At 47.4% G+C, this 19,601-nt stretch overlaps 1 protein-coding gene across 1 annotated transcript in view; it reads right to left on the bottom strand.

Annotated features, from left to right (window-relative positions):
- Positions 1-19,601, bottom strand: part of WDR1 (WD repeat domain 1) — a 347,946-nt gene that overhangs the window by 174,309 nt on the left and 154,036 nt on the right. Inside the window, exon 9 of the mRNA XM_085642417.1 lies at positions 17,344-17,431. Coding sequence (XP_085498543.1) covers positions 17,344-17,431 — 88 coding nt within the window. The remainder of the gene's footprint in view (positions 1-17,343; positions 17,432-19,601) is intronic.

Below are 19,601 nucleotides of genomic sequence, written 5' to 3'. Positions count from 1 at the left end.
ATGAGACTGAACTCTGAAATTAAATGGGGATAAAACCGAGGTGCTGCTATTTCACCCTTGCGCACTGAGATGGAATGGTGGTTAGACACCTTAGGCACAAGTCCCATCCCAGTGGAGAAGGCCAAAACTCTTGGATTGTTCTTAGATACTGAACTCACACTCAATGCCCAGGCCAATCGCACTGTGGTAACTAGCTTCTGGATCATAAGGATGCTCAGAAAAGTTTTTCCCTCTTATCCCTCAGCCTGTACTTAAGCAGGTTGCATTAGCCCTAGTTATGTCCAGATTGGACTATTGCAACTCACTATCTGGACTCCAACAACAGCACTCAGCATAAACTCCAAGTAGCCCAGAATGCGACTGAACGAATTACTCGACATTACCAGGCACCAATCGGCTGCTATGGTGTTGGGGGCCCTACACTGGCTCCCCATCAGAAAGTCTATTATGTTAAAAGCGCTCTGTACAATGCATACTTCCCGTTTTCTCCCCAGTGCAGAAAGGATTAAAGACATGTTTCACTGGCATTCCCCAAGTAGAAACCTGTTTTCGGCACATGGAAACCAGCTCGCTGTGCCTAGGACTCGTAAGAAGACATCGGGAGATATAGACTTCTTGATTGCTGCAAGTAAACTCTGGAACACTCTTCCGCAAAGCTCGAGAGCTATCCCACAGTTTTTGCCTTTTAGTAAAGTACTTAAGACCTAGCTTTATAGACAGTTTTTTCAGGTGGATTTTCAGTTCGGTTTTAGCACTGGATGGTTGGTAATCGAGCCTTGATGCGTTTGGGTAGCTGTCGTGCTCTACAAATTCAAAAACAACAAGCATTTGCAATGCAATAGGACTCGCATTACTGAAAGTTTGAGCTATGGACGTTGCACGTAATAATGCAAGACCTATTGCATTGCAAATGCTTGGCTTTTCTATTTTCTTTGCAGTGTTTGGCATCACAAGGGCTTGAAAGAGCCAAAAGGGGGTAATCCATTCAAAGTTGCTTCAAACAGTGGCCCTGTTGACACCGGGAGCACTGCGGCTGCGCATCTTCAACACCTCCAAAGCACCGGAAATGACTGATTCAGTTCTACTGTGATGACATATGTGGTTTTGTGGTACAGAGCTTAAGCTGTAATTGATCTAGAAGCGTTGCGGATTCACGAAAAGAAAGTGATTTTCTTTGGGGCAGTTATAGACAAAGGACATTAGGAGAGACTGTAGTTAGAGGGGTGTGAGAGTAAGTGGAGAACACCGTAAAATGTTTTGGGACCCCACCAACTGTGTTCAGAGACAACCACAAGGATGGGAGGGGCGAGTCGAGCTGACAAGCACCCACCAGGAGCATGCACAGACCACATTAGTGGGCAGGCGCCCCATTAGCTGACCTCCCATCTGACCTTGAACACATGCTGTCCATTACAACAGACAGAGGAGGGAGTGGGCCCTTTATCATACAGACTGACGACGAGCCCGTGTGTCTAATTCACAGGCCCTTAAATACAGCACTGCAGGGCCTCCAAATGAAACAAGGAAATATACCCATCAACTAACTATATGTTCTGGACTGTTTGTTATGTAACAATATATATTTTATTTTTCTGAAGATTATTTTCCGTTTGTTACGTAGTCAAGCTTTTTATTACACAAGGGAAAAAAAGTGATTTCTGATGGGACACACAAGTGTATTAACAGGCTTACGCAACCAAAAACAAGGTTTGGAGTCTCCATTGTGACAATAGAATGCTGAAGCCGACTTGAAAAACGCGCGCACTTTTCAGATAACAGAAACCGAAATGCCGCCTAAAGTCCTGAGAAAATGTTTTAAGTTACTGTTTTATATGAATTGATAGCATCTATATGAGATGCTATTTACCGATCACTTTTTAACATATTATGGCTACATTTATGTAATGTGAAGCTGGGATTCATCTTTTGTACTTTTTCTGGCACTCTGCACTTTAATAGGCTTGATAGTCTAAATAAAGTAATTGAAGTTGCTGAAAATTGCTGTATTTAAGAATCAAGGAGCACGCCTTATATTGAATGAGCCCCATAATTCTGTTTCTACATTTACTATCTGCCTCAGCTTTTAGGCGTCAGATCAACACTGTTATGGCCTTGTAATTATCGTGCCGTAGCAGCAACTATCATGGAATTGTGACATAACTGAATCAAACGCTGTACTGGGGCGCCACCCAGTGGTTAATCTAAAATTAATTTTAGCATCTAAAAATACAGTTTCCTCGGTGGGAGCAGTGAGCGCGATGCGCTCGGTCTGTAACGCCAGCCAGGACAGGAGATGTGCACGCGTACGGAGTGCACATCTCCTGTCCGCGCGTGCCCTCTTCCTTACACTCCTAAACACAAGGACAGAATCCACCTCAGCTCGTGCGGCTCCCACAGCGCCTCGTTTCGATGGAGGCGATTGGTCGGGCAGAGATCTGAGCCTTCAGTTGAGCCACTGCGAGGCTGTGTCAGCTGGTTCACACACCATCAGTGACGCCCGGGCAAAAAACAGGAGTAATGCGTCTGTCTCTGAGGGAGCTGAGAGCACAGTGCAGAGTGGTGGAACAAGCGCGTGTCTGCCTTGTATAGTTGCGAGAGGAGCCGCCATACGCGCACACATCGCCTGTCCGTGCGCGCACATGGTTTGTCTCCCTTCGCTCACCAAAGCCACAACAATAGTCTCGCCAAGCAAAGCAGCGCATGCGCTGCATTCGCTAGGCGAGCCCTAAAAAGGGGACAAGAGGACTGAAATTGCTATATTACTTGAACCACATCTGTTTAACTGGTCAGTTCTCCGTTCCTAGGCTCTTTGGGGGGCGGTATTGTTATTTGTTACTTACTGTGGGACAACATTTTGCGGTTGCTGGGTTTTGCCATCTTCTGGAATGTAGGTCCTTGAGTGTAGATCTTTATTGATCAGTTGTCTCTTCCAACTGCATGAATGTTGTCCATATTGAGAAGCTGTTCCCATATCTTTTTTAGAACGTTACACTTTCTTCTCGTCTGTTATACTCACAAAAGGTACAGCATTTGAAAAACTGAGTTGGCCCCCCCATTCTTACAAAACCGGATGTCTTAGTTTTCCACATATCGTTCCTTCTGTTTTCTTTCTGGTGCCTTCTACCCTTAATCCCTTCCATGTTTACATTATGTAGGTCTTTCATACCTCTCATGGAAAAAAGACAGCAGAGATTTCTTTTAACTTATGTATTTTCAAGGCGCCCAGAAAATCAAGCTGTTTGCCATCGGACATATATTCTACAAGGTATTAAACTGACTCAAACAGAGGCAAAGGGACCGGTCAAGTGGAGCTGGGCATTTGCTGCAATAAAGTGGCAAAAGAACGATCGACTCTACCCATCAAATCCATACAGATGCTTTCCTAACTCATTTTATACCCCACCAATAAACCACAGTCGGAGGACCAGTTACTCTTTAAGAACAAGACTTGGTACAGAAAGAATGGATTGAAAGTGAGGTTGAGGAACATACATCCAACACTGCTTCTATGTTCTTAATTGTGATCAATATTTTGCCTACTGCTCAACTGCCACTAAGCAATGAAACATTCCGAAGACATCGCTGACCTAATCTTGAGCCAGGAAATTGACAGACTATCCTAATGGAATCGTGGCTCTCTGAATCATCTTCCCCTTGCCTAGATCTATTAGTTCCACCAAATTACTTCATTGTGAGACTAGGTAGGCTAACAAAATGGGTGGAGTCGTGGCCTGAATATATACACATCTGACATTGCCATCTCTAAAGTTCACTCCAACCCCCTTGAATCTTGTGAATACCTCGGACTCTAAGATTTGCAAATAACCAGCTCTACAAACTAAACGCCTTCTACCATCATCTAGATAATAATGTTCATTGACCAGCTAATGGAAATTATTACAGCAAATTCTGCACCTCACTCCAATGATATTTTCCTAGTGGACTTCAATCTTCACTGGAACGACCTCAAGCATAATCAGGAGAAACTAGCAGTACCTTGCGAAAAAGAACTTCGACCTCCTCGAAATTTGGATGATGTCAGCAAACGTACAGATCACTACCACATCACGATGACAAAAATAATTGATACCATAGCCCCTTTAAAAAACTCAAAAGAAAACCGGTTAAAGATAAAAACCCAAGGTTGAAAGGATCCCTTAATGAAGGAAGGAAACTCAGACTAAAAGCACGGAAATGGAGACAACACCCATCATCCACCTGCCCCATCAAAAACTGCTAAGAAAGACCAGGAATGCCTACAACAAAAGCGTACCAATATAAAAAAAATTAAAAATACTTTCGTAGGGAACTTGATAACGCAACAACAGACCTGGTAACTAATCGAATTGTTAAAAGAACAATCTAACAAAATGGCCAAATCCTCTTTAGTAACATCTAAACCGGAAATAATCTGTGAAGAATCCACCTCATTCTTTACAGCTAAAGCTAGCTCCCTAGAGAGAAAACTCAAGAATGCTGCTGATAATCCCTCAAACCTAAAAAAAAAAAAAAAAGTACACTTGAACAGCCATTTCAACCTGCACATTCAATGCCCCAAAATAATGCATATGGGTCAACCTTCAAGCTATATGACCATAATGACATTGTCAAAACCTTATTGATCATAAAACTGAACAAACATTACAATGATCCTCTCCCTTCAAAATGTTGTTCTACAATCAATCATACGGTCATACCCATCTGAACTAAGACAATTAATGCTTCACTAGCTCAAGGATTCTTATCAGACTGCCTAAAAAAACTTGCCAGGTCATCCCTTTCTTAAAACAAACAACCGAGATCCCCTCGGACCCAAACAACTTTTGGCCGGTAACAAACGTTCCCATGCTAGCCAAAGTACTGGAAAAATTTGCTCAACAACAACTGAGCCAACACATTACTGAATTCAAGCTACTAGACAACTGCCAATCAGGGTTCAGACCAGATCACAGTAAGGAAACAGAAATCCTGCACATAGTGGATGACTCACTTCTTGCTCTAGACTGCAACAAAACTTGTCTTCTAGTTCTTCTTGACCTATCGTCTGCTTTTGACACCGTAAATCATGTCAAATTACTAGACCGACTTGAGAAAAGGATGGGATTATCGGGAACTGTCCTAAAATGGTTTAAATCTTTCTTAGATAATAGGATCGCAAAAATTGTCTCTACAATCCCGGATTCAAATTGAAGGACAACAAGGTTCAAATCTTTCCCCATCACTATTCAATCTGTATGTCAAACAACCAAAAGAAGTATTACAGCAGGCTATCATCTTCTTCCACATGTATGCAGATAACACTGAGCTGTATATGAAGATTACATCATTGGAAGAGATCAACTCGATGAACCAGGTATTAAAGAGGACCGTTAAATGGCTAACAATCATCTTAAGCTTAACTCGCAGAAAACAATATTCTTCCGACATCCCCTCCTAAAAGCTCCACGATGATAATGGAATGGACCAAGACGATCACTGCGCTAAACTGTACCCTGATTCTAGTGTACTCACCAAATCTCTAGGAATTACGCTGGATAAGGATCTAAATATGTAAACCCACATCAACACGATGGCAAAAAATGCCTTCTTCCATTTGAGCCATCTTAGAAAACTGAAATCGTTCAACGCTGCATCAGTCCTTAAAACGGCAGTCCAGGCTTCAGTTATCTCAAGGATTGAGTATGGATGCACAACTCTATCAGGGCTACCCACCATTTAAAACAGCTCCTCCAAAAGCTTGCCTCATGCAGCAGCTAGACTCATAACAGGATCTAGAAAATTCGACCACATCTCCCACATCTGAAAGCGATCAATTGGCTGCCATACAAAGCAAGAATCCAATTTATGTGCCATATATCACACACAAAGCGCTACACTACAAAACACCATTTTACCTTGTTGAGAAAATTACGATATTCGGAGGCAGCAAATTCTCTCAGAGCATTGGAGATCTTTTACTGAAACCTGCATTCTTCCGCAAGAAGAGAACATATGATAGAGCTTTCTCTGGAGCTGCACCAAGAATTTGGAATTCGCTTCCCCCGAACATTAGAAGAATCATGCCCACAGCTTTATTCAACAAGCATTGGCATAGCCAATAGGTCTCGCTTTTGGGACCTTAAGTGTTTAGTGATCCAGCACAATATCCTTGGTGCAACATCAACTGTTGCATGGCTAAACACTTATAAGGTCCCAACAGCGAGAACTATTGGCTATGCCAATGCTGGTTTTTCTTGGAACAGTGGGACAAAAGGATGTCCTGCACCACCAAGAGCAGCCAGTACATGGTAATAGCGCGTCACGTCAGGATAATAAGTCGGCATTCCGCCCCCCCCCCCCCCCCCGAAGTGTCTTTTGTAAAGCCAGGCAGATGGGCCTTTTTACCAGTCTAAATATTTGTGCATGAATGTTTTCCACAAGAGGTAGTCATTTGCCAACAAATTAAGGTCAGTTTCACTCCCCCTACCTTCCAGCTCGGACTCCACAATGAGTGGCACTCCCCTTTCATGGGTTCATTTGATGTTAACCAAAAATGTACCCCTTGGTACCTGCTATAAAGCCCTAAACATGATATGCTGTGTAAGGTTATTTTAAGCACTGAAGAGCATGATTCACTTGGACACAAAGAAAATATATACCTTATTTACCTCTCATGCCGAATGTAGGAGAACAGTACTGAACTGCTGCCTACAGCCAGTACTATATTAAGGCAATGGTAGGCTTCAGCCTTACATCGTCGACACAAATGGCCACAAGAGGTAGACTGCTACAAATGACCTTGTTGCTTAGACAGAGGATGGCACTGGTGTTCTGAAAATCCATGCACGGCAACAGCGGCTTCTTAATACTGCATTGTTCTATCTGAGGCTGGTAATAAAATTCAACTATTTGGTTGAGCGTATCCTACATACGGTTTTTAATTTGACAGTAACAAGATCACGTGCTGCAGGGTCAGTAATTGATTGCTGGTGATGACGCCCTTGTTGTACAATTATAAGCAGACGGCTTCTTGGCAGCACTCAGATCGGGTACAGAAGATGCTGCTGGGCGGAGTCCCCTCAGACTAAGCCAACCTTAACAGTTTAGTTTACTCAACCTCACCCATCCCGTGATTAAAGGCACACGCAGAGTCTTCAGACAGAGTCAAGCGGTGAATACTGGCTGACCGAGACTGGTATGGCAAAAGCGACAGTCAGGTTCGCTGCGGGCCTGGAGCCCGCCGATTAACCGTAGCTAGCGGACATGCAAATACCAAAACACTGTGCCAGTAAAGATGCACAATTTAAGGGGCAATGAACAGCTAACAACCTGATTTTCAGCCAATCCTAAACAGAGGCATAATTTCTGAGATCACCCAGGCTATAAGCAGCTAAGAGGAGTTTCTCCAGCCAATCCCATGGCAATAGTTCCTTCAACCATTAGAATGTCACCACCCTTTTAATCTTTTAAAAGAATATGTATTCACCAACCTGATTGGTGGGTGTCAGTAGCTGTGTCTGCTTGCCGTAATTTAAAGGATAATACATTTGTGAGAGGCGTGATCACAGCTAGTGGAGTTCGGTTTGTAAAGACCGGGGACCCCTTAAGGTGCAGTGTCTTTGAGAGATGACATTCACACGGCTGGAAGTGCACCGGTGGCCGCAGGGAGTCAGCCCAGTCAGTATGCTGGTAGGGAAGTGAGAGGCGTTTTTAGGCTGTCTGAAAAGCACACGCTCTGAGCAGGATGTCAGCAGCTACGTAGAATGCCACCGTGAGTTTAAGAACCCCGCCTAAGCAAGCCATCTGCGCAGATTTGAGAAAATTAAATGGGGGCGTGGGCAACTTGCCAGAGGCCAGGAAGGCTGCTGTTAACAAGCACGCGCATGGTGCACGCTGCGCAAATTAAAAACAGATGGCCCATGCACGTAACCGCAAGCCTTAGGCCATGGGCGGATACATGCAGACGCCTTTGACCAATTGCGTGATGTCTTTCTCAGAAAGACACACGCATAGACCAATGGAAACATGCAAGAGTGTGTGAAAAGTCCTGGTCAGCTCCACAAGGCATTCTCCTTAGAGCAGTGCATGCGCACTGCGCTAAGGCTCAAACTAAAAAAGGGCTTATGGGCAAATTCCTCCCAAGACTACCAGCGGACACTGCTAGGGTTCTATTTGAGACCAACAGTAAATCTCTCGATCTTCTACAATCGGATGTTTCAGTAGGCTACGTTGTGCAGGACAATAGTCCCTCCAATTTTATGGCATTGAATCTTGACAAACCCAAGGCACCCAAACCAGCCCCATGCCAACCACGGAGGAACTGGAGCAAGATCACCGACTAGCAGCTCAACTCCACCCTCACCGGAAACAACCACTCCTGGACATCCGACGCAAACATCGCAGCCAGCGAACCCCAAACTTGGATCTCCAACTGAGCAGATGAGCTCGCCCCGCTACGCAACCCCGACAAACCGTGCCCCAGGAAAGCCGCCTGGTACACCACCGCTTTCCAAGAGGCCAGGCGCACCTGCAGACACCTGGAGAAGAACTGGAGAAACACCAAGACAACCGAAAACTACTCCACCTACAAAGACGCCATGATGGACTACCACAACAAAATCGGACTACCACAACAAAATCAGGAAAACCCAGAAGAACTTCATCCAAAACAAAATCTTCGCCAACTTCACCAACTCCAGGGAACTCTTCGGTGTCATTCGGGAATTCACCAACCCACGCAGCAAAGCCGCAGACATCACCCCTTCCCAAGACCTCTGCGACAAACTTGGAACCTACTTCCACCTCAAGAGCAAAACCCTCTACTACAACTTTGTCGACCATCCTCCAGGCGCCACAGCCGGCGCTCCGCCCCACAAGGACACCAGCCAACCCACCATCTCCAACTGGACTCCGATCACGACCGAAGACACAGTCTCGACCATGAAAGGCATCCACTCGGGGAGCCACCACAGACCCCTGCCCTCCTCACATCTATCACATAGCCGCAGCCGCCATCGCACCAGAACTGGAACGCACCACCAACACCACCTTCAAAACAGGCACCTTCCCAGACGACTGAAAGCGCGCATAAGTCAGGCCCCTACTCAAGAAGCCTATGGCGGACCCCACAGACCTCAAGAATTGCCGGCCCATCTTGCTCCTCCCCTTCGCAGCCAAAGTTGCAGAGAAACCGGTCAACAGGGAACTGACACGATTCATCTAAGAGAACGCCATACTCGACCCGTCCCAATCCGGATTCCGAAGCAACCACAGCACGGAGACCACGCTACTCGGTGCCACAGACGACATCCGCACCCTCCTGGACCGAGGCCACTCCACAGCCCTCATCCTACTCGACCTCTCAGCAGCCTTCAACACCGTCTCTCACCGCACACTAGTCGCCAGACTGCACAACACCGGCATACAAGGTTCTGTAGTAGGGGATCTCTGTGTATAGTCATAATCTATGAATAGTCCCGCCCATGTGCGGGGACCCCGGAGCAATCAAAATATCTCTTAAGCTGTCCTGCATTTGCAAACCTGCAAAGACACTTAAGAGACAGACAAAATAATACAGCCTAATAACAATATGGCTGCACTGGCCAGCACTTCATCTGAAGTGAACACAAAAGCCAAAATAAAGTTTAAATGTAATTTTTATTCACATCTGACATGTTCCTTTATTGTATCACACTCCCTTCACCAAAATCCCTTTAAACAATAGAGAGGAAGGGGTGGACAGACAAGCCCTATAGGCTGTCATTATGTGTCTGCTAAAAGGATACCGTGCCTTTAAGGAACTCTCCAGAGACCCCCGGTATCCCAGGATGCACAGCCAAAGCAAGTTACTTTCAGTTCTTTTTTCCGGCTCCTGCTAGCAGGACCCGGGAGCATTGAGCTCTACCCTTTTGGGTGGATGTTTTGGACTAAAATTGGTTTTTTGAAGATAAAAGTTTGTTCATTCGACGTCTAGAGCCTTTCTCTGCTGCATCCTGTAGTTTGGTGCAGTTTGACCCACTCTATTTTAATTAACATGGCTTTATTTGATAAATGCCCTGAGTGTGGGAGGAAAATGGCCAAGACGGACCCACATGATGTCTGTATTCTCTGCTTATCATCTTCACATGTCCCTGCTACATGTGACATCTGCAAGACCTTCTCCAAGAGGACCCTGAGGGACAGAGAGAAGATTTGCCTTCAGGGACAGGAGAAGCAGAGAACAGGTGGGACTTCTGGGCATGGAGGATCTCCTTCCCCTTCCTCTGCCCATGCTTCAGCCACTGGAGGGACCTCTGGGCAGAAAAAGGAGCAGAAACGACGCCTACTGGCCGGAAGATCCCGTTCGACGTCGAGGACGACGACGTCGAGAGGTACAGCACAGGTGTGTTCGCCGTCGATCCAGGGCTCTGGATCTCGGCGTCCGACGTTCAACGTCGAGAGAGGGGCCGGCGAGACCTAGGACTAGGTCGCCGTCGAAGACTTCGCAGTCGACGTCGACACACCATCGACGTCGTACTGCGCCCCGCGGACAGCGCCGCTTGCCGTCGAGACGAGCCCGCTCGTCTCCTTCGCCGTCGACTCATAGATCGATGTCATCGACGCAGAGACACCGGCGAAGGCCGTCGAGATGAAGGAGATCGCCGTCGAGGCGACATCGCTCACCGTCGACGTCGAGAGGCTCGCCGTCGAGACTAAGGCGCTCAACGTCGAGGAACGACAGGGGACGCCGTTCGACGTCGAGGGGACGCCGTTTGCGTTCAACGGCGAGGAGAAGCCGTACGAGGTCGACGCACAGTTCGACATCGAGGACGAGATCACCTGGTAACACTTCTTCAGTGATTACGATATCCAGTCGTGGATCTAGGAGAGGAGGACGCTCTCCCTCGTTCACTTCAGCCTCTTCACGGGGTAGACCCGCAAAGAAGAGAAAGGGGGACGGAAGTCCGGACAGAGCTAGTCCGGGTTCTCCTGCAAGGGGTGATGGACGGAGTGAGGCTCCAATGGACCCCCTGCCACTGCCCCCTCGGCCGCGGCCTCAGAAGACTCCTACGCCTCCTCCGCCTCCTCCGCCGCCTCCTCCTCCTCCTCCTCCTCCTCCTCCTGACCCCCGGCCCCCTGTGGCGCCTCCTAAGCCACCTACGCCACCTACGCTACCACCGCCTCCAGTGCCACAGCTCCCGCCTTCTCCGCGGCTACCAGTGGCTCCTAAGACCCCACGCAGACTGAGATCACGCTCTAGATCTCGCCGGCGGTCACGGAGCAGACACAGATCGTCCACTCACACAAGGCATGGACGACGGAGGTATAGATCTCGATCCAGAGGCACGAGGTATACGGACTCTTCTGGCACTGGACGGCTTTCCCCCACGTTATCGGAAACACCGCCTACTAGAATCTCGCCAGTGGATGATATTGCCACTTTCCAAGATGTACTGATGAGAAGGGCGGCAAAATTGGGAATCTCAGTGACGGTACCAGTTCCCCCTACCTCTGTGATATTTGAGACGTTACACAAGGCGCATCTATCACGCCCCCTCCTCCCTCTGGTTCCAGGTCTGGTGGAACCAGCCATGGAGGTCTTCTTGACACCAGCCGTGGTGAAGTCTGCTCCCCCAAGGTTGCAGAAGAAGTACAGGGCCCCTGATTCGGACCCGGCGTTCCTCAGGGTGGACCCTCCCCCGGACTCTGTCATTGTGGTTGCGGCTAGGAAACATGCCACGTCGCCCTCTTCAACAGCTCCTCCGGATAAGGAGAGTCGCAAGATGGACTCCTTGGGGAGGAGGATGTGCTCTACGTCGGCCACGACTATGAAGGCTGCTAGCGCCTCCGCTCTGCTGGGTCGCTATGACCGATCATTATGGGACTCCCTGCAACAGTTTGCTGACTCCCTGCCTAGGGATAAACGGGAAGACTTCCAGGAGGTGTTGAATGAGGGCATGATGGTCTCCAACCAGATCATCAGTGCAGCGGGGGATGTGTCATTGCTGGCGGCCCATGGGTACTGTCATGGAGTACACATGAGGAGACATTCCTGGCTGAGACTTACCTCTCTAAAGCCTGAAGCGCAGCAAAAGATTGCTAACTTACCTTTCTCTGGCACGACGTTGTTCGGGTCTCATGCGGATGACGAAATGGCCCGCATGAAGGCCGAAGCAGAAACCCTGAAGGCCGTGGGGTTGGAAAAACCCAAGGAACAGAAGAGATCATTCCGTTCCTATGGCAGGCGTTATTCTAAACCATGCGGCCAAGGGCGTCAGTCTGGTCAACAACAGCAACACCAGCAACAACAACAGTTCCCGAGGCAGTCCTTGCAAAAGCGCCAGAGGGGCAGAGGACAGCATCAATCCTCTTCGGGGAACAAAGGCCCGGCCGGGTCGAAGCCCTGAAAGGTCACTTCCCCCTCATCCGTTACCCGCTCCGGTGGGGGGGGAAGTATTCAATACTACCTGGCAGAGTGGAGAACAATAACTCAAGACAAGTGGGTGCTGAATATTGTTTGCAATGGGTACAGTCTTCGTTTCACCAGCCCGCCTCCACAGATCCCACCAGTGCGCTCTCCCTACATGGTGCAAGAGCTCCAGTGGGAGGCGGACATTCTGTTAAAGAAGAAGGCGATAGAGACTGTTCCTTTGAGGCAAAAAGGAAAAGGTCTTTACTCAAGGTTCTCTCGTGTCAGAAAAAAGGACAAGAACGAGTTCAGGCCTGATCTAGATCTGCGTCAAGCAAACAAGTGGATCCGCAGAGAAAAGTTCCGTATGTTGTCCCTGCATCAGATTTACCCTCAGTTGCATCGAGGAGACTGGCTGTGCGCCATAGATCTGCAGGACGCTTACTTTCATGTGCCGATCGCACAAAAGCATCGCAAGTTCCTGAGGTTTCTGGTAGGCAACAACCATTACCAGTATACAGTACTCCCGTTTGGTCTGAAGTCTGCACCAAGGACGTTCTCCAAGTGCATGGCAGTGGTGGCGGCACACTTGCGGAAGAACAAAGTGTTTGTGTATCCATACCTGGACGATTGGCTAATCAAAGCTTCCACGTACCAGGAAGCCCAGTGTCATTTCAACAGGACAGCTGCCTTGCTTCATCGCCTGGGACTGCACATCAACATGACGAAGTCAGTGCCGATCCCTGTGCAGTGTCTCCAGTACTTGGGGGCCTCAGTCAATACTTTGAACGCAAGCGTGTGTCCTTCGGAGGAGAGACGCTTATCTATCCGTTGGAAGGCCCTGCACCTCCTCTCAGCCCACTCTCCTGCAGTGAGGACGGTGGCCTCTTTACTGGGATCGATGGCTTCATGCATCTTTCTCACCCCCAATGCACGTCTGCATATGAGGCCTCTGCAGGAATGTCTGGAGGATCAATGGGACCAGAGGCGGGGGCGTTGGGAGGACAAGATTTATCTGTCCCAACACGCTCTACAGTCTCTGAAATGGTGGTGCTCCTCAGAGAATGTCTGCAAGGGGACTCCCTTTCACAAGGATATTCCGGTCCAGACCATAGTGACCGATGCGTCTCTCCAGGGCTGGGGAGCGCATTCGGGCCCTCTTCAGATTCAGGGGATGTGGTCACAGACGGAGATGACTTACCACATCAACTTTTTCGAACTCCGAGCAGTACACTTGGCCCTGAAGGCGTTCCATCCCTCCTTCAAGACGAACTCCCTGCTAGTTCAGACGGACAATACTACTACCATGTATTACCTCAACAAGCAGGGGGGCTCCCGTTCACGCACGCTGTCTCGGGAGGCACAGACGATCTGGAATTGGCTGGTGGCCAGGGACCCAACGATCACGGCAACCCATCTGCCGGAAGTGCAGAATGCCCAAGCCGATGCGCTCAGCAGGCTCGTTCAAGAAAATCACGAGTGGGTGCTAAACGACGACGTGCTAAGAGACGTCTTCGCAGAGTGGGGCACTCCGGATATCGATCTGTTCGCTACGGCAGAAAACAGCAAATGCCACGACTTCGCGTCCAGGAACTACCAACCAGGGACGCTGGGGAATGCACTATGGATCAGCTGGTCGAACAGCTTTCTCTACGCCTTTCCACCCATTCCCCTGATTCCGGCGGTGCTGATCAAGCTGTCGCAATCCAGAGCCAGGATGATCCTGATTGCTCCGGAGTGGCCGAGGCAATGGTGGTTCACCGACTTTCTTCACCGGTCTGTTCTACCACACCGGCGCCTGCCGTGTCGGCTGGACCTTCTCACGAAATTCGGAGGACAGATGGTTCACCCCAATCCCTCGTCCTTGAGTTTGGCAGCATGGCTCCTGAGCTAGTACAGTATGGACACTTGAACCTACCTCAGGACTGTATGGAGATCTTGAAAGAGGCGAAGAGACAGTCTACGAGGACTTCTTATGCCTATAAGTGGAAGAGATTCTGCTTATGGTGCACGGCAAAGGACATTGACCCTACATCCCGTAAAGAAGATGTTATTCTGCCTTATCTGCTGCAGTTAGCTCAATCTGGGCTTAACTTTCAGTCTATTAAAGTTCATCTCGCAGCTTTGACTGCGTATAGAAAGGGCCCTAACCAAACCTCATTTTTTCAAATCCCTGTGATTAAAGATTTTTTGGAGGGTTTGCGTAAGGTGTTTCCCCCTGTTAGACTACCTTCTCCACCATGGGAATTGAACGTGGTGTTGTCCAGATTAATGAGGGAGCCTTTTGACCCTATTCATAAGGCTTCTTTGCAGCATTTGTCCTGGAAGGCTGCCTTCCTTGTGGCCATTACATCGGCCAGGAGAGTAAGTGAGATTCAGGCTCTGTGTTGTCACGAGCCGTATACTGTATTCCATGCTTCTAAAGTGGTAATGCGTACTCATTCTAAGTTTTTACCTAAAGTGATATCTGATTTCCATGTAAATCAAATGATAACTTTGCCTACATTTTTTCAGCATCCCTCCTCTCCGGTGGAGAGGTCTCTGCATTCACTAGATGTGCGTAGAGTGTTGAAATTCTATCTAGATAAGACAAAAGACATCCGCAGGTCGGATCAACTGTTTGTAAATTATGGTTCGGTAAGAACTGGTCTAGCTACCTCGAAATAGTCCATCTCCAGATGGATTGTGTCCTGTATTCAGCTCTGTTATCAGAAAGCTAATAAGACGTTAGGGGGTAAGCCTACAGGGCATTCGACTAGGGGCAAAGCAGCGACTACAGCTTTGCTTAGGAATGTTCCAATCGCTGACATTTGTAAGGCTGCCACCTGGAAGTCGGTCCATACGTTTACAAAGCATTACTGCCTGGACTCTGATGCTAGGGCAAATGCGCAGGTTGGACAGGCTTCGCTGAGGAATTTGTTTGCACAGTGATTTGTTGGTGTTCGGTTTTTACTCCACCTCTGTTTATTGGTTGGGATGGGCTTGCCATTCTATTCATAGATTAGGACTATACACAGAGATCCCCTACTACAGAAGGAGTAGTTTCTTACCTGTAACTCCAGTTCTGTAGTAGGGGTATCTCTGTTATAGTCATAAGCGACCCTCCCTCCTCCCCGGTGGAGTAAACTGACAGTATCAGGCCTGTTATACACCTTCAAAAAGAACTGAAAGTAACTTGCTTTGGCTGTGCATCCTGGGATACCGGGGGTCTCTGGAGAGTTCCTTAAAGGCACGGTATCCTTTTAGCAGACACATAATGACAGCCTATAGGGCTTGTCTGCCCACCCCTTCCTCTCTATTGTTTAAAGGGATTTTGGTGAAGGGAGTGTGATACAATAAAGGAACATGTCAGATGTGAATAAAAATGACATTTAAACTTTATTTTGGCTTTTGTGTTCACTTCAGATGAAGTGCTGGCCAGTGCAGCCATATTGTTATTAGGCTGCATTATTTTGTCTGTCTCTTAAGTGTCTTTGCAGGTTTGCAAATGCAGGACAGCTTAAGAGATATTTTGATTGCTCCGGGGTCACCGCACATGGGCGGGACTATTCATAGATTATGACTATAACAGAGATACCCCTACTACAGAACTGGAGTTACAGGTAAGAAACTACTCCAACTGCCCTGGACTGGATCCGATCATTCCTCACCGGAAGAAGCCAGAGAATCAGACTATCACCCTACCTCTCCAAACAAACGGAAATCACCTGCGGAGTCCCACAGGGGTCATCACTGAGCCAGACCCTCTTCAACATCTACATGGCCCCCCTCGCAGCCATCGTCCGACAACACGGCCTCAACATCATATCCTACGCCGACACCCAACTCCTCCTCTCCTTCACCCGAGACTCCACCACCGCCAAACTCAACTTCCAGAAAGGAATGCAAGATGTCGCAGTCTGGATGACCAACAGCTGCCTTAAACTCAAAGCCGAGAAGACAGATGTCCTCGTCCTTGGAACCACCCCTTCAGCATGGGACAACACCTGGTGGCCGACCGCCCTCGGAAGTCCACCTACCCCCTCAGACCACGCCAAGAACCTCGGCATCATATTAGACTCATCACTCACCATGAACCGACAAGTCAACACCGTCACACCCAGCTGTTTCAACACCCTCGGCATACTTCGCAAGACCTTCAAATTGATTCCCCCTGAGTCAAGGAAGACAGTCACTCACGCACTCATCACAGCAGACTGGACTATGAAAACGCACTCTACACCAGCATCGAGTCCCTGCTCCACAAACTCCAAACTATACAGAACACCGCCGCCAGACTCGTCCTCGGCATCCCCCAGCACGAACACATCAGCCACCACCTACGAAAACTCCACTGGCTCCCCATGGAGAAAAGAGTCACCTTCAAAATCCTCACTCACGCCTACAAATGCCTACACAACAACGGACCAAAATACCTCAACGACAGAATCAACTTCCACGCACCCAAAAGAAATCTACGATCTTCCAACTTCGCATTGGCCGAAACCACACGCATCCGCAGAGCCAGATCAGACAGAAGATCCTTCTCTCACATTGTGGCCAAAACCTGGAACGAGCTAGCAGCAGACATCAGACGCTCCCCCTCTCTGAACACCTTCAGGAAGACTCTCAAGACCTAGCTCATCGGCTAACGGCCCTGCTGACCCTCCCATCCCGTCCCCCCTAGCGTCTTGAGACCCTCACGGGTGAGTGGAGCACTTTACAAACCCCTGATCAATTGATTGATTGTAAAAGGGACTTCTTTCTAAATTATGGTCTAGAATGGAGACCCTCAGTTAACTATTCTTCCCAAAACTAGACTATATAAATTTTTAGCCTACAAAAAATATTCCAACTACTATTTAGTAAAAGCTCATTAAAACAGTTCATAATTTATACGGAATTATTAAAAACATTCCAAAATAAAAGTACACAATTAAAAGTGACTTGCATATCACTATTAATATCAGAATACATTGAAAATTTTAAAAGGATATTGATATGACCATCCTGGCTGCCAGAGTAGATGGTGGATCTTCCATCATTTTTATGCACGGCCAAACACTGGATTGCCTTGGTGTGACCCTAGAGAAAAAACAGTTACTTATCAGCAGCATTCCATGAACAAAACAAAATAATTATTTTTCATTAATTACAACAGATACCAAATATAAAAGGAAACGTTTCTTGCCTACAAGGACTATGGTATTCTTAGTTCATAAATCAGCTTCCACTACCAGGTTTTGGTAGTCTTAAATCCAGAAATACCGACACTAAAATAATCAATTTAATCATAGGTTGCAGAGGGCCCCCACCACATAGGCCCTTGACACCAACTTTGCGTAAGGAAAATAATGAAGTGAGCACTAAGCACATTGCAAACCAAAACCGGCAGAAACCCAACACAAAGGCAACCCCCAGAACCAACGAGTGAGTCAACCAAACCAGATTTGCAAGAAGGTAGAAACCACGTGTATGTCTGTCCAGGAGTAGGAGTCCAAAAAGTAGTGTCTGGTTAACATATGACCAAACCTGGAGGTTGTGGTCTTCTAAACATCACAAATAGGGACATGGCAAAATAAAGCGACAATAGTAGTTTTCATCTATGTGCAAAAATGTGCAAAGTGCCCTGATTTCCCAGAAAGTAACCCATTAGGCTTTTTGGTAACATAGGGTGTTGCAGGATAGCATCCATCTAGTAACAGATTGCTTGTTAGAATCTGACCCGGTTAGAAAGAGAATATAATTTGCCAATAATTGCTTGCGTAGCCTCAGGTATTCAGTCTAATAAAAAGTGCGGAACCCTTTCCACATCATTCGCTTGTAGTGATCTTTAAGCTGGAGAAGTAGGATTCAAGAAAAGAATGGGTAAATGAATATAAATTAATGTGAAAGTCCTACGACATCATGGCAAAAAAAAAAAAAAAAAAACAGAGGGCTTGCTTGTCAGTAACCTCTCTTGCAGAGGCGTAACCTAAGAGGTCAATGTACCCTCAAAAGGTCACCTTGTTTCAGAGTCAAGTCAGTTGTTTTCTCGCTTAGTTGTAAGTCACAGGTACATTTTCAATAGATTGTTTCCTGTGGAACCAAAAGGACGGAATTGTGTCAATAAGACATTCGTGGGTCTTCCATCATTTGTGTTTTTAATGTCCCAATGAATCATGTATGAGGAGTATGCTAGAATTCCGGGGTTCTTGCAAAGGTAGACCAACTACGTAGACAGTTACTGTTTGAACCACTAGCTTGAAAACATAACACATTTGGAGTAATTTATTATGACCTGCTTCCATAACAAGCTGAGAGGAGCCCATGACGGGCATATGAGAGGACGGGTAGGTGCGGCTCCTCCTAGCTTTTGCCAGAACCTGAGCGAAGATAAAAGCACCCTCTCATTTTGACCCAGGACGAGTGTGTCTAACTTTTAAGAGATTGGATCACAAGAATGAGGATCTAAAAGGCGGCACTTAACTATTTTTGGGATGTCACCTCATACACACTTCTACTCACCTACTTTCCTTTCCTGATCCTTTAGAAGCACCAAAGATCTCCTCCCAAGACCACTAGGGGCGCGAAACATGTCAACCCGAAAAATATAAAACTTTCACCACACATCCACATCCAGCTACTTTCGGCCATTATAAACCTTCAGCAGCCTCAACCTTCTGGTCTTTTATTCTTGACCGAGGAATCCAGTTATTAAATTGACGCAGCATTCATATCCTCTAGCCATTTTTATATTCACTCACCACTCTATGAGCACCACCTCACATGAATCATAAGGCGAGAATTCAAAAGATCTCCGCAAAAGCAACCCTCCAGGGGACCCGTTGGGAATTGCAGCGCAGGCCCGACGAGGAGCAACTGCCCTATGATGAAGCCTGACATCCCTTGGGATGTGTGAGGGAAACAACTAAGAGCCATGCTGACTCTTCCCCCCCCCCCCATTCCCTAGACCAACTCTTTTCCTCTAAGAAACAGTGTCCCCTTACTTTGGTTTATACTTTCAAATCCATATCCAGGCAGACACCAGATTTCGGTTTCAATGGGATGCTTGGCTGAACAGACTCTAAATTAATTCAAAGGTACTGTTTGACCTCAATACAGAAACAACCCACACACTGTGTGCTGTATCCGGAGTCTGATAGTCCTTCCTCTGGGAGAGTTATCTTAGCAAGTGTTTCATGCCTGTGTTCTGGGGGCCCCATTACTGAGTCTGTGTAAGTTGCTGAGTTAATAAACACTGATCTCCTGGCAG

Source organism: Triturus cristatus, chromosome 2_2 (genome assembly GCF_964204655.1).
Source record: "Triturus cristatus chromosome 2_2, aTriCri1.1, whole genome shotgun sequence".
NCBI classification, from domain to species: domain Eukaryota; kingdom Metazoa; phylum Chordata; class Amphibia; order Caudata; family Salamandridae; genus Triturus; species Triturus cristatus.
This window is presented reverse-complemented; position numbering and strand designations above follow the sequence as displayed.